General features: G+C 37.1%; 1 protein-coding gene across 3 annotated transcripts in view; it reads left to right on the top strand.

The window, feature by feature from the left end:
• Positions 1-13579, top strand: part of UVRAG (UV radiation resistance associated) — a 313347-nt gene that overhangs the window by 19299 nt on the left and 280469 nt on the right. For 2 of the 3 annotated variants that reach the window (XM_068554579.1, XM_068554580.1), the window contains exon 2: positions 7108-7225. In XM_068554579.1, the coding sequence (XP_068410680.1) occupies positions 7108-7225 (118 nt within the window). Of the gene's footprint in view, positions 1-7107; positions 7226-8712; positions 8751-13579 lie in introns of those variants that run through there. The other variant, XM_068554581.1, reaches the window with a different exon arrangement.

Below are 13579 nucleotides of genomic sequence, written 5' to 3'. Positions count from 1 at the left end.
GAACAATACTGGATCTGTCACTACAAAGGCCTATTTCTTAGAGCAACACTACCCAGAGGAAACATGGGAGAAAAAGGGCAAGTTTGGACTTCCCACCAAGATGGGGGTGAATAGGGTAGAGATTAAAAAAAACAAAAAAACCCAGAGCCAAAATGTATAAGAAATGTAGGAAGTTCAGAGACATAGATAATTTTGTCTTTTCTTGTGGAGAAGCCTGTTAGTGCATAGTAAATGACTGAATTAAATTCTAGGACTTATTTGAACTTGAGTGAGAGGAGAGTTAATGTCAAAATAAGCGCTTTGGTTCCAAGGTTGTGTAATTTGTGTCAGAGAAAGTTCTCAGTTAGGAACAGGAGCTATAAAGTTTTTATGAGAGATCAGAGTTGGTGGTTTGTTTGTTTAAATCTGTAACATTGGGTGTTGGCACCATCTGCTTTCTCTCCAGCAGCATCGAGCGCTAGTTTTAAAGCATTTTTGTGTTCCTCAAAAGTTTTCACAGTGAGTCTTTCAGCTGGGATCAAGAGATTAGAAAAAATAGTTAGGTGATTGAGACTGCTATAATATAGAAGGGGCTTTTGTATTTTTAAAAAAGACTGACCTAATTTATCAAGCTTAAATTCTTGATTTGGTAATTCAACATTTTTACCTTCCATGGAAATGTGGAAAACTAATTTTCTCCCAGGTTTGCTTTTGTTGTCCCTCAAAAAAGTGTACCAAAGTAGCAGTAATCTGACTTAACCTGGGCCTTAATTCTTCCATGCCAGTTAGCCTGGCCCCAGGCTGAGAATAAATGCCTGACCTGAAAAAGAAATGAACTGGGAATAGGAAAGGGGAACGGTATTCAGAACAAGTTTGACTACATTTCCAAATCAAGTGCTACTTTAAAACTTCTCATAACTCAGTGATTATCTACATTAGGGGTCAGCAAACTGTGGCCACCGGTCACTGGTTTTTTGTAACAACTGATGAAATAAAAAAGGTTTTGACATCGTCAAAGGATTACAGACAAACAAAAACCCAAAGAATTTGCGGAGACAGGATGCACCCTGAAAATCTTGAAATATTTACTTTCTTTTCCTTTTAGAACAAGTTGACCAACCCACGATCTACATCATTCAGGGTATATAGTAGTATTTATTTATGTGGACATTTAAAATTTCTTGTTCTTTTGTTTGTGTTTCATATTAGCACTTTGTTTTTGTAAGGGTTATGCAATTTTCCATTGGGTGAATATACGACAGTTAGAGTGGTTATTCAGTTTTTGCTTTTATAGCCCGTATTTGCATTTGGGCTATAAATCACATTTTTGTGATTTGTGGAATTTCTTGGTCAAATATTATGTGCAGTTTAAAATTTGGTAATTGTTGCTAAATCACTGTCCGTCCAAAATGGACCATTCTGTAAATTCCCCAACATTGTTTTTCTTACTAGCATCAGCCCTGACAGAGACTAAAATGGTTTGGTTAATCATATAGAGCTCTTTGTTTTCTATTGCTGAGTAACAAACAAAAAATTTAGTGGCTTAAAACATCATCATTTATTTTGCTCATGAATATGCAGTTTGGTTCGGGCTTGGTGGGAACAACTTGTCTGTGCTTTACTTGACGTCATTTCTGGCGTCTCAAAGGCTGGGTACTGAAATGGTCACTTGCGTGTCTGGTTATAGCTGGGATCTCTCAGCTGGGGCTGAGAACACCTGCAAAGTCTTTTCCACTTGGCTGCTTGGCATCCTCACAGTGGGGTGACTGGATTCTGAGGAAGAGCATCCTGTAAAGAGGACCAGGTAATTTTACGATTTAGCTTCAGAAGTCACATGGCATTATTTCTGCCACAGTCACAGGCCTGCCCTCATTTAAGGGAGAGGGAACATAGACGCCACTTCGTCAAGGAGGAGTGGCAGCATCACATTGTGAGAGAGCACGTGGGATGCGATGTATTGGTGCGGCCATTCTTTGGAAACTACAGTCTCCACAAGCTGGAATATTTGTTTTGGTGTGCATATCTTTATGAGTGGGATTATACGTCTTTTCATATGGTTATTGCCCATTTCCGTTTCTTTTTCGGTGGCTGCCTTTTTGTATCCTTTGCCCCCTTTTCTATTGGACTATAGATTATTGATTATATTATTGATTTGTAATAGCTCTTGTAGACTAAGCAAATTAGACTCAAAATTTGTTTAGAAGATACATCACCGTGGTCTTAGGAGTTATAAAAGGTGTGTGGGATGATAGCTTAGTTTGGTGATGGTGGGGATTTGTGGAGTCATTATAGTTAAGAAGCGCAGTTTCTCTTGTTTTTTAAGCAAGGGGTACAGGGAAGGGGGTGCACGATAGCCATTTCTTCCTCCTTCTGTTGGCCATCAGCCTCCCTGAGTCGCTCTCCAGCAGTGACGAGGAACAAGATCAAGGACACCACATTTCTCTTGGGTCATTATTATACCTCAGAAACCAGAAAGTTTTAGATACCAGCCAGGGAAAGGTAATATTTGGGAGGAAGATAGAACACCGATGGCGCACCTTACTACTGAAAATTGCTTTGGTTTTCTTTTAGTTCTGGGGTGTGTTTTGACTTGCTGTCACCAAGGTTAAGGTCAAAAATTATATCAACAAAAATGGATTGACCCACCAGAAATGACCATTTTCTAAAATATGGAGATGTTTAACAAAATAAAACATTTCTTTGTACCTTGTCTCTAAATTAGAATGTTCTCTTCATCTACTAACCTGTTAATGGGATAAATTCTTTGTTTTTAAATTAATTAATTAATTTAAAAATTTTATTTTATTTTTGACTGCGTTGGGTCTTCCTTGCTGCACGTGGGCTTTCTCTAGTTGCGGCGAGCGGGGGCTACTCTTTGTTGTGGTGTGTGGGCTTCTCATTGAGGTGGCTTCTTGTTGTGGAGCATGGTCTCTAGGCGCTCGGGCTTCAGTAGTTGCAGAGCGTGGGCTCAGTAGTTGTGGCTCGCGGACCCTAGAGCGCAGGCTCAGTAGTTGTGGTGCATGGCTTAGTTGCTCTGCAGCATGTGGGATCTTCCCAGATCAGGGATCAAACCCGTGTCCCCTGCATTGGCAGGCGGATTCTTAACCACTGCGCCACCAGGGAAGCCTTGGGATAAATTCTTGATAAACAGTTACAATGTAAGTCTTCTCTCTAGTTGTAATCTTTGATAGTTTTATAGGGACTGGGTATGTCATTGTACAGTAGTTCTCATTTTAGGTATGGTTTGATCCAGAGACAAGTTCTGTTGCCAGGACTTTTTTACTTTTATTTTTTTAATTGAAGTATAGTTGATTTACAATATTAATTTCAGGTGTACAGCATAGTGATTCAGTATTTTTACAGATTACACTCCGTTAATAGCTATAATGGCTATAATTCCCTGTGCTCTACACTATATCCTTGTTGCTTATCTATTTTATGCATAGTAGTTTGTATCTCTTAATCCCTTACCTCTGTCTTGCTCCACATCTCTGGACTCTGCTGTCTAACTTGCTGTTTTCATTTCACTGTGGTGGAAGGATGACTGCCAGCATCTCTAGTCCCATGCCCTTTCCAGGTTCTGGGCCAGTAGGGGGAAAAAAAACCTCTCAACAATTTAATTTCTGGGTTTTCTAGGATCCTAATCATGTGTTATGGTCAAGGGGATGGAATGTGCTGATTGGCCTGATCTGAGTCACGTGAGCCTCCTTGGAGTTGGAGGTGGAGTTAATTCTACAGGAAGTATTATATAGATTGATAGCAGAGGAGAGTGGTTCTACAAAGGAATATCTGAGTGTTTTTTTGTTTGTTTGCTTTGTTTTTTGTTTCTTAAACCAAATAGGTGCTGGGCAGGACAAAACAAAACAAAATAAATAAAAACAAAGCAAAAAAATTATTTAATCTACTGTTATGTTTTAAAGCAGTTTTCTAAGAGCATTAGTACTGTTAACAAGAAGAACCAACCATTTTAGATTCTTTAGAGGCACCAGTTTACAATCATACTAATGAGTAACGCTTACTTTTTTACTTAAGCAAATGTTTCAGATCTACAACATATGGCAGTTAAGTCTTGTTTTAGAATTTATACTTGAGAGATTTGTAAAAGAAAAAAGTTAAGGAATTTAGGATCATACTGGTCTTCTACCCACTGCCAACACTGCAGGTAGCAGAGTTGTGCTCTAGCTACATCTATCAATCCTCCAAATCAAAGCTGAGTAAGAAGATTTAATTTTATTTGTTAGTGAACGTTTTTAACCTTTATATAGAATGTTTTATAGTCAGTGTTTCAAAGACATTAAAGCCATGTTAATTCCAACTTAAAAATTAAAATCTATTCAGCTTTAGTTTTAGGGATAGGTGTTTTTAGAGCACAACTTGGATGCCTAAAGCTACTGCTGTAGAAATATACGCAAAGAGCTTTTTATAACTGTGAAAGCTTAGAGCTTTGAGAAAGTATAAGGAGATTGGCTGGTAAAGAAGCTGCATGGAATGTTATCTTAAAGAGTAATTCCAAAGTCTGTGTAAATTTTAATTACTCAGTATTTTTACTTTTCTAAGATAATTGAGCCAGTTTAGATCATAAGACAGATTTGAATTTAACTATCTTTAGATGGGCCATTGAAGAGATAATCTGATATTTAATTTCTGTTTAGACAAGGTCTAAAGCAGTGTATTTATGCCAGATGGTGCCACCAGGCCACAAACTACTGCTAGATTGTATACCCTGGCGCAGTTAAAGGTAGATGAGTGCTGAGGATTTGCTGTAGTCCAGAAGCACTGCTAAGATTTGAGCCCCCTTTCAGTTCTGAGGTCCATTCTTAGGTTTGAAGTGCTCCCTATTCTCCCACCATCTCGTGGGTGGGTGTCAGAATCCACTAAGGGTTCCAGGCCACTCAGGTTCATTGCAAGGCCTAGGTCATACCAAGACCTTCTTGACTGGGTTAATTCACTGGACATGTATTAATTCAGTCAAAAACCGTTTATTGTGTTCCTGCTATTTGCTAGGTACTCATCTAGATGCTGGAGATACAACAGTAAATAAAATAAAGTCTCTCCTTTATAGAACTTATAGTCTAGTTGGGGAAGATTGATAAATATCTGGAACTATCCATAATTCCATATTAGGTATAATTATACATTGTTTTGGTCAAGTATAGATGCCCTGGGGAACTGAGAACCAGAGAGGATCCTTTAGGTCACCTTGATTTCTTTAATATTTCCTTGGATCATAGGGTAGTGTTTTGGGCAAAGGTGGGTGTTATAGCCTAAGGCTGGTGGTAATTTTTGGTATTGCTATTATATTTTGGACTAGGTTTAGTTGATTTAAACTTTTTCTTATTTATTTAACTTTATTTTTTGATTATGTAAATCATTCTTATGGTACAGAAGTTAAAACTACATAAACAAGTATCAGGGAAGTCTTGCTTTTATCTCTATTCCCTTCAACCTGTTCTCACCCCCATAGGTAATAATTTTTCTGCGTTTCTGGTTTAACCTCCCAGTGTTTCTTTTTAATTGCATTAAAAAGAAATGTTCAGTTAGAGAATCAGGAAGGAGGAATCTTCTCTCCTTAACTTTGAAGCATAAATGGATTTCCTTAAAGAGAGTAGTATTCTAGATTGAGGGGCTAGCATTAGCAAAAGCATGGAGCTAGGACCATGCATGATCTTTTTCATGGAACCTTAAGCAGTCATGTGTGACTAAGGGGTTGGGTATATGGAAGATCTAGTGGGAAGTAAGGATAGGTTATGGAGAGGTCGGATTGCACAAGGCTTTGAAAGGAATAACGGGAAGTTTGTACTTTATGCTGGAGGCTTTGGGTAATGTTTTCAGGTTTTTGAATAGAGGACCAAGATTGGAATCTTACGGCAGAATAGATGTGATTGTTGTGTATAGGCAATTAATAGTTCCTGTCAATTAAAAATCTTGACTGAGAAGGTTGATGAAAAATATAGAGTAGAAGGAAATAGTTGCTGTAATCCAGGGTGTGAAATGGAAACCTTTGGCAGACTGTAGAAATATAAGTCTTTTAGAGTAAGCCCTAGGAACTTTTTGTAAGTACATTTGGGACTTTTCGTAGCTTGAGTATTAAACAAATTTATTAGACAATCACCTTCTCTGTCAAAGAATCTTAATCTCTAGATTGGGAGAAAGGATTGGGTTGGTATGTGCATGGAAGGGAAGAACTGAACTTTTCTGTCTGACTGCACATGTAGTTGAAGATGGACTTAGCAAAGTAGGCTTTCAGCCTGAAGGGAGAGCTTTAAGCATATTTTAAAACTGAGCCTATGGTTTCTATTTTTAAGTCTCTGAAGATAATAATCTGACACAGGGAACTAGCTTTTGAGAATGAATCTGTTGTGCTTAGACTTTAGCATTGCCAACTTTTTCTCTTTTTGATATGAGATGATTTGGCTATCCCTTAAGTTATCTTATATTTTTGTTGATTTCTACTGTTGCTTATGGAGCTTTGCCTTTCCAACACTTGTGACTCCAAGTAATTCATGCATCCTAGTTGGAGAAATTGTTGGGAAGGATGCCTGATTAGGAAATAGGGGCTGGTTAACTGCTGGTCAAGTGAGAATTTAAGCTGACAACAGTTGGGTTACTGGCTGGATGGAGTGAACAGTGAGTTATTGCTTTTATTTTTTGGCTTTGGCTTCTTTTCCTGGTTGTAATAGATGATCTGGCATCAGACTGAGCTAGCAACAGAGGTGTATGTATGTAATAATGGCTGATTTTCTGTTGGTATGAGGTGGACTTTGCATGTCTACCAGCATCCTTCCGAAGGAAAAAAAGCAAATTACTATTATACTTAGTTTATGTTCCAGGAAATACTAACGCTATTCTACAGGTATATAGCATTGATATAACATTTATACTTTTCAAGAATGTTTCATATCTGTTATTTCATGCTCCCAACAACCTTGTAAATGATATAGGGCAGGAATAGTTCCTATTTGACAGAAGAGATGCTGAGGCATAAATAAGAGACTGGGTTAAGGTTGCTGGCTCAACAAATAAACGACTGGGACAACTTACTATATTTTATGTTTGAATTGTAACTTTCAGAAAGCTTTATAGGAGGAAAAAGCTGAATACTCCTCTTTTTTTGTTATTATTTTTCAGCGACGTCTTAGACATCTTCGGAACATTGCTGCCCGGAACATTGTTAATAGGAATGGCCATCAACTCCTTGATACCTACTTCACACTTCACTTGTGTAACACTGAAAAGGTATATAAAGGTAAGGGAATCTGGACTTGCCACCCACAGATCGTTGCATCTCATTTTTATTCTTTTGTAACACGAATGATTCTCAGTGCCTCCTGCTAGTATTGCTTACTAGAAAGCTAAGTTGTCATTGCTGTCTGAAAATACTTCATGAGCAGTTGTTATACATATTGAAGAAACATGTCTTTTGGATAGTTCTTTCAGATAACTGACACTTACATTGATAAATTTATCATTCTTTTATGAATGTTAACGTTTAATATCTGTATTCCAGTAGCTGTCATTTAAAACAGGTTATTTGATGGGACTTCCCTGGTGGCGCAGTGGATAAGACTCTGTGTTCCCAATGCAGGGGGCCCGGGTTCGATCCCTGGTCAGGGAACTAGATCCCACATGCATGCCGCAACTAAGAGTTTGCATGCCACAACCAAGGAGCTGGCGAGCCACAACTAAGACCTGGCTCAACCAAAAAAAAAAAAAAATAAATAAATAAATAAAATAACTAAAACTTAAAAAAATTTTTTTTTAATTTATAAGAAAAAAAGGTTATTTGAAGGACTTCCCTGGCAGTCCATTAGTTAAGACTTCGCCTTCCAATGCAGGGGGTGTGGGTTCGATCGCTAGTGGGGGAGCTAAGATCCCACATGCTTCGTGGCCAAAAAACCAAAACATAAAACGGAAACAATATTGTATCAAATTCCAGAAAGACTTTGTAAATGGTCCACATCAAAAAAATCTTAAAAATAAATAAAATAGGTTATTTGAGTCCAGTATCCAGCACTAATTTGCTTTTCTTTGAAATATAATTGATTCCTTTAGTATTATGGTAAAATTTGGACCTAGTTCATATCTTCTCATATCTGTACTTCTTTGTGTACATGCGGTCATTTTTAGAAGGATGGCATGGTTTCTTTGAATTCAGTTCCACATTGAAATGTGGATTCTTCCATAAGTGATAATTCTAAGAGTACATCAGATATTTGATTCAAAATCACAAGCATCTTTTGAATACATATTGGATGAAAGGCACTTTGATATAATCAGTTGACCTGTGTTGGATGCTGTAAGAGAGGAAGCATGGTATAAGGACAGGAATATTGGATTAGGATTGAAACTACATTGATACTAGTGCTAGCTATTTCAGCTAGTATATAAGTATATACTAGCCGTATACTATATACTAAAATAGCTATATGCTAGCTGTGTGTTTTTTGGACAGAGATCATGGCTTTTTTAGCCTCACTTTTCCCATTTGTAAAGTGGAGATAATGAGGTCTTAAGAAGTCAGGCAAGACAGATTTTTATGAGGATCAACTGAGATAAGATGATAACACTTGGTTACATGTGAGTAAAGGTCTATTTATATTAATAAAAGGTGGCATTATTTTAATTTTTTTCTTTTTTTTGGCCGCGCTGCACGGCATGTGGGATCTTAATTCCCCGACCAGGGATCGAACCCGTGCCCCCTGCATTAGAAGCGCGGAGTCTTAACCACTGGATCGCCAGGGAAGTCCCAGATGGCATTATTTTAAAAAGAGGTACTAAGGACTTATTTGAATTCTATCCTGTGGCAAAGATGAAAAATTCAAATGACATTTTATGTTTTTGGTTTTAATTACTTTTAAAAATTGTTATTAAAGCAGTAGTTGTTTAACAACTTTTTTCTTTTTTTAATTTCAGTACCAGTATATGCTAATTTAAAAATTTAATCAGAAATTATATAGAGTAGAACCCCCCCTTCATATACAAATAGCATTAAAGTAATTTCAATGGGTAAAAAAAAAGGACTCTAAATTCCGCCATTTTTACATAGTTTTATTTCATTCTTACTTTTGATTCTAACCATTGCATATTTTTAAAACAATTGTATTAATCTGAACGAGTAACACTAGCTACAATAACAAATACCACAAGTCACTCAGTGACTTGACATAATAAATTTCTTAAACACTAAGTTCAATGTAGGTGTTTTTTTTTCAATAATAATTATAATTATTTATTAAGAAATAAGGAAATTTAGACTTAAATCTAAAGTCTCCCAGTTCTTGAGCAGCAAACGATAGCTAGAAGGCAGGCTTTTCACAAGTATAATCAATTCTTTAATTTATTTGCTTTTCAGTTTTAACTGCAAGGCATAATGTGGTTTGCAGAAATAGACAAGTATTTATTTATTTATTTAGCATTTAAACATATTATCTAATTTATTTATTTATTTTTTAACATCTTTATTGGAGTATAATTGCTTTACAATGTTTTGTTAGTTTCTGCTGTATAACAAAGTGAATCAGCTATGTGTATACATATATCCCCATATCTCCTCCCTCTTGCGTCTCCCTCCCACCCTCCCTATCCCACCCCTCTAGGTGGTCACAAAGCACGGAGCTGATGTCCTGTGCTATGCGGCTGCTTCCTACTAGCTATCTGTTTTAATGTAGGTGTTCTTTATCAGACATTGGCTTGGCAGCTGTCCTCTAAGTGGTGACTCAGGTATCCAGGCTCCTTCTATTTTGGAATGATGCTTCTGGTATGGCAAGAGCAAGGGATTATTTGAGGGAGATTTTTTTGATGGAAATGGTCCACATGAATTCCACGACATTCCATTAGCTGTATATCAGTTGCGTCATCCTTTTTAGATGAACAGGGGACTGAGAAATGTTGTCTTCCTATGTGTCCAGAAGAAAAATGAAAGTTGGGTCACTATTTGTCCGAAGGGTGTAAGCATTTTTGCAGATCTTAATGCGTTTGGTCTGCTGCTCACTAATTGGTTTTATCACTAGTAATATATGACAGTGCCAGAGTACTTCACATTTTTGATAGGTTTCTATGTAATCAGTTCTTGGTTATTACCTTGGTTAGAACTTCTGTGTCCTTGCTCCAGTGTTATCTCTGATAATAGTTACTAATATTGAACTTGGTACATTTTAGGTATTTGGTAAATGATAGCAATTATTATTGGCATTGTAATGTTAACAAGCATAATAGTAGTTTCCAAAAAGAGTAGTCATGGGACTGGTTGATGACCATGATGTTGAAAACTTGTCTAAGAGGGGACTTCCCTGGTGGTCCAGTGGGTGAGACTCCATTCTCCCAATGCAGTGGGCCCGGGTTTGATCCCTGGTTGGGGAACTAGATCCTGCATGCATGCCACAATTAGGAAGTCTGCATGCCACAACAAAGATCCTGCATGCCACAACTAAGACCTGGCGCAGCCAAAATAAATAAATAAATAAATAAAAATATAAAAAAAGAAAAGAAAAACTTGTCTAAGAGATACAATGAAAGCAAAGTGATTTTTTTTTGTTCCTTTTTTTTTTTTTTTTTTGTCTTCTCCAGCTCTGTTTATATCTTGAGCTTAGAAGTTATTATGGACTGTTTCTTGAAGTTATTTCAATAAAATGATTGTTAACACAATTAGGGAATAGTTGGTTTCAGACCACAGGGAAGTCCCGTGTCTAGTAGTGGTATTGAGTCTGTCACTAACCGGCAAGCCCTTTGGCTAGGGCATTTAGTTCCTCTTGTGTGCCGTTAGCTAATTTATCTCTAAAATGAGAGGACTGATGATTTCTGAGACTTTCTACTGCTCCAAAATGTCATGGTTGAATGAAGTCTATTATGTCTTCTTGTTGGGCCCACATATTATGCTCTATAACTTTCAACTACCATAGGAGGAGCCAGGAAGCTCTTTCCTTAGTAAACCTAATTAATACCACCTTATCTTCTTGGACCTGTGATGATAAACATAAATATTCATTGCATGATCATTATGTGGCCCTTGGTGTAGGATGACCACGATGGAAGGCCTATGGGCTTTTCTTACAAAGCCACCTGTCCCACCTGTCTAGTGGCATCATTTCTCAGTTTCAAAAGAAGATTTTTTTTTAAATTAGAAGAATATCTGAAATGCTGATTTCTAAGTTATTCTTTTATTTCAGCTGAATTCACAGGAGAGCATAAGAAGTTACGTGTGAGTTTTTTTGATTTTTGACATTTTTTTAATGCTCTTAGGAGACGGTCTATTTTTCAGGTAGTTCAAATCGAACACCATTTATTACATTCCCAGGGAACAAAGCCTTGTGTTAATGGATGAGGAGCTAGGTTCTAATCCTGGTTCCCTCTTAAACTTGGAAGTTTTGTAAAATCAAGTTTGCTCTTCAGCCACAGTTATTTTCTCACCCATGAAATGTGAGCGCCTGTCCTTTCCTGGAATACCAACCAGTTATTTTGAATACATCAGAAGACAACCTCTATATAATCCAATTTGGTGATCTCATGAATGTCTCATAGTTTTAAATATCACTTATCACCCAAACAGCCCACAAATGTATATCTTTAGCTTCAGCCTCCCCCCTGAACTCATGTTCCTGTATTCAGTTGCCTACTCTACATCTCCATTTGGAGTCTAGTAGATACCTTAAACTTGATATATTCAGCACTGAGATTCTGATGTTTCAGCTCTCATCTACCTCCTGTGTTCTTCCTTCTGTCAGAAAATGACAACTCTATCCTTCTATTTCCTTGGCCAAAAACCTTGGAATCATCCTGGATTGTCCTCTTTTATATTCCACATTCCATCTTTCAGCAAATACTTTTGGTTCTTACTACCAAAATGTATCCATAATCTTTTCCCTTACTACCTCCAAACCACTATCATCTCTTGCCTGAGTTTGTTGAAGTAGACTTCTAACAGGTCTGCCTGCCCACTCACTCTTTCTAGTGTGATCTCAACCGAGATCCTATTAAAATCAAAGTGAGGTCATGTTATTTCTCCCCTCAAAACCCTCCAGTGGCTTCTCATTTCATTCAGAGTAAAAGCTAAAGTTCTTTTGGTTTCCTAGGCCTTTCATGATATGGCCGTCTGTGACCTCCTTCTACTCTTCTAGTTGTCTCTGTTCCCACGCAACTGCCCTTGTTGCTGTTCCTTGAATTCATCAAGTTGACTTCAGTTTAAAGGCCTCTGCACTGGCTGTTTCTTTGGCCTGGGCACTCTTTCCTCCTGATAGCCACATGACTAGCTCCTCTGCCTTCTTTCAGATCTTTAATCCAAATGTTTTCTCAGAGAAACTCTCCTTGATCACTGACTAACCCCTTTTAAAAATTGTGACTATTCTCCTCTCTGTCTTTTGTGCTTTATTTTTCTCCACAATACTCCAGATTGTCTGGCATAACTGTATGTTTAATTATTTGGCTAACGCATGTCCTCTTCACTAGAATGTAAGCTCCACATGGGCAGAAATGTTTAGGTCAGTTTTGTTCACTGCACTATTTCCAGTACTTGGAACAATGCTTGGCACAAAGTAAGCCCCCAAATATTTTGATTGAACTTTTTGGCTAGCTAATGCCATCCATGGTTCAAAATATATTAAAGGTTTATATTAAAATCTTCCTTTCACCTGTCCCATCTCCCTAGTTTTTCACCCCACCGTAGTTTATCTTTACTGAGATTCCTTATGCAAATGCAAGTAAAAATAGTACCAAATTATATATCTATATCTATATCTATATATATATGTCTGTGCCTTGCATTTTTTACTTAATGTAATTTAGATGTTTTTCCATATTATTTCGTAGAGAGCTTCTTTAATTTTCTTTTTTTTCTTTTTAGTTTTGCATTGAACAGATGTACCATAATTTACTTAATTGGCTCCTATTGGTAGGCATTTAGGTTGTTGCAGGCTTTTGCTATACACACAGTACTGCAGTGAACAATTTCATTGGTATACATTATTTTGTATGAGTGCTAGTATAGCTATAGGGTAAATTCCAAAGAGTGGAAGTACAAAGAGAATGTGTACTTAGAGTTCTGGTAGATATTGTAAAACGGCTGTTGTTGACATTCCCACTTGCTATGTACAGGTACCCTTTCTCCCACAGCCTGACCAACAGACTGTGCGGTCAGACTTTTGAAATTTTGCCAATCTGATAGGTGAAAAATAGTTTCATAGTAGAGTTTAAGTTTGTATTTCTTCTATTACGAGTGAGGTTGAGATACTAAAAAAGCATTTATTTAATAAATGGAATGCTGTATAACAGCCAAAACATGCCATTGGAACCATGTCCTGCAATCTCTGCTTGCTTTGTTTGTTTAGGTCTTAGCATGGATAGAGAAGCATTTGTATCTAATAGACCCTTTCACGTAGAGCTAGTCTTGGATGATATCTTTTTGAAAATTTACATGTCTAATAGTTTTGCTCAAGTCGAATTAATAAAAATTCATAGAATTGTATTAATAAAAATTATAGCTTATAAAGTATTCACTATTTCATTTCAGCCTCATAACAACCCTGTTATTTTCTAGGTGTCATTCTCCTTTGAAAGGTGAAGAAACTATGGCCCAGAAAAGTTAATTGACTTGTCCAGGGTCAAGCTT

Source organism: Eschrichtius robustus, chromosome 11 (genome assembly GCF_028021215.1).
Source record: "Eschrichtius robustus isolate mEscRob2 chromosome 11, mEscRob2.pri, whole genome shotgun sequence".
NCBI lineage: Eukaryota > Metazoa > Chordata > Mammalia > Artiodactyla > Eschrichtiidae > Eschrichtius > Eschrichtius robustus.
This window is presented reverse-complemented; position numbering and strand designations above follow the sequence as displayed.